General features: G+C 28.9%; 1 protein-coding gene across 1 annotated transcript; it reads left to right on the top strand.

Annotated features, from left to right (window-relative positions):
* Nucleotides 1-420: 420 nt before the first annotated feature.
* Nucleotides 421-916, top strand: LOC108782744 (uncharacterized; the record flags this gene model as incomplete). The annotated part of the gene is made up of 3 exons (XM_018551102.1): nt 421-568; nt 641-870; nt 902-916. Coding segments are annotated over 3 exons (393 nt in total), but the record flags the coding sequence as incomplete, so codon positions are not given.
* Between the last annotated feature and the right edge of the window lie 868 nt (nt 917-1,784).

Genomic DNA, 1,784 nt, shown 5'->3' on the forward strand with positions numbered 1-1,784 from the left:
TGTTGCAAATCGCATTTTCGTGTAATTTTTACCTCACGTCATAGACTTTGTAAAATTTGTGAAAAATTTTTAGATTTGACGGATATCCATTTGTGTCCATTACAACTCCGTAAAGTATCAGTCAAATTAAAATTTCAATTACAGATTTCAAAAGTAAAGATTTCAACCTCTAAAATGCTTTTTTAATTTTTTGTCTACGATGATTTTTTACCGAGTTAAGATATTCTGAATATTGCCTAATTTTTAGCGTATTCAAAAGTGTTCCCTAGATTTTGTTGAGTAGTATATATTACTGTTACTAATTTGTGTTTAGCGGATGTTTATATATTAATAAAATACTTATCAATTCAGCCTTATGCTATGTTTATGCAGCTTATGTTATTTTGTGTGTAATGGGCTTTAATTTTTCCACATATATAGGTTGAAGAATACACAGTGAAGGGAGATAAGCAAAGACAAACAACAATTTTGCCAGAGCAGATATCTGATTGTCCAGACGAAGAATATGAAGTACTACTTCTAGATGAGATGTTTCCAGAAACTTCAAGAACTTCTAGCGGATTGCTTGGTAATAAAAAGACTTTATATGTCTGTGTATATAGACTTTTTTAATAGAAATTCATATTATTTTCTGTTATAGAGAAGAAAATAAAGATCCAACCTTCTGTCCAAGATAACATGAAATTATTTTATTTAAGCGATGACATTGAGAATTCGTGGGAACGAGAAATGAAATTTTCTCGTACATTACGAAAAATATATGAACAGGATTGCATATTAAGACGCATACAAACCAATTGCGAAAATATAGATAAGAAGTTAGATAAATTAGAAAATGATAGATTAAACATCGTTACCGAAAATGTCAATGTTAATTTATTTTTATTGACACTCCGTCAAGAATACATTATCTTAAAAGAATATGAAACAATGGAAAATGCATTGCATGACCAAGTTAAGTGTAGATCAGAAGAAGTCACAACAGTGAGACAAAAGGTTAGTCATAATGATTTTCGTGATACAAGAAATGTGTACAACATTCTGAACACTTTAACATTCTGAACATTAATTTAAACATTTTATAAAAATATTTGAACATTCTATAAAAATTTTTTTGCTTCGGAATATAAAACACATTGGGAAAATAAATCAAATTTTTCATAAATGATTAATGTTGGCTGTGTATGTAAAAATTATATAATTAATATTTTCAGATACAAACAGCATTCGATAAAGTTGACATTAAAACGAAGGAAATTACAGAATTACGTGTTCAGATTAAGGATTCTTTTATCAAATACATGCATAGAATAAATGATAACAAGTTCCGTAACTTTTTACGTAGAATATTGAAGAAGAAATATAAAGAAGCGAAAGAAGACGATGGTAATAAGAATATTTTAAGAGATATTCAATAAAAATGTTTCATACATAATCACATACAAGGTATTTCTAAACTCAGTACCAAAACTAATACAGCGGCTTTAGCATATAAAAACAAATAAAATATGTCTAATCAGGAGACGCGGTAGTGTCTCCGGCCATGTTCAAAAACTGAAAGACACTACAAGTCTCCTGATATATTAAAGTAATCTTTAAGATATCTTTAAGACGTCTTATGTCCACATTTTGAATTGCCAAATGAATATTGCCGTTTGATACACTTATTAAAACTTTATAAAATATATTAAGAGAAGGTATAAAGGCTAATAAGAGTAAGTTGATGAGAGAAACAAAATCACCCGTGAAGCGATTGGATGACACCGATTGCGAAGATATCTCGT

Source organism: Cyphomyrmex costatus, unplaced genomic scaffold, assembly GCF_001594065.2.
Source record: "Cyphomyrmex costatus isolate MS0001 unplaced genomic scaffold, Ccosl1.0 C2354585, whole genome shotgun sequence".
In the NCBI taxonomy this organism is placed as follows: Eukaryota; Metazoa; Arthropoda; class Insecta; order Hymenoptera; family Formicidae; genus Cyphomyrmex; species Cyphomyrmex costatus.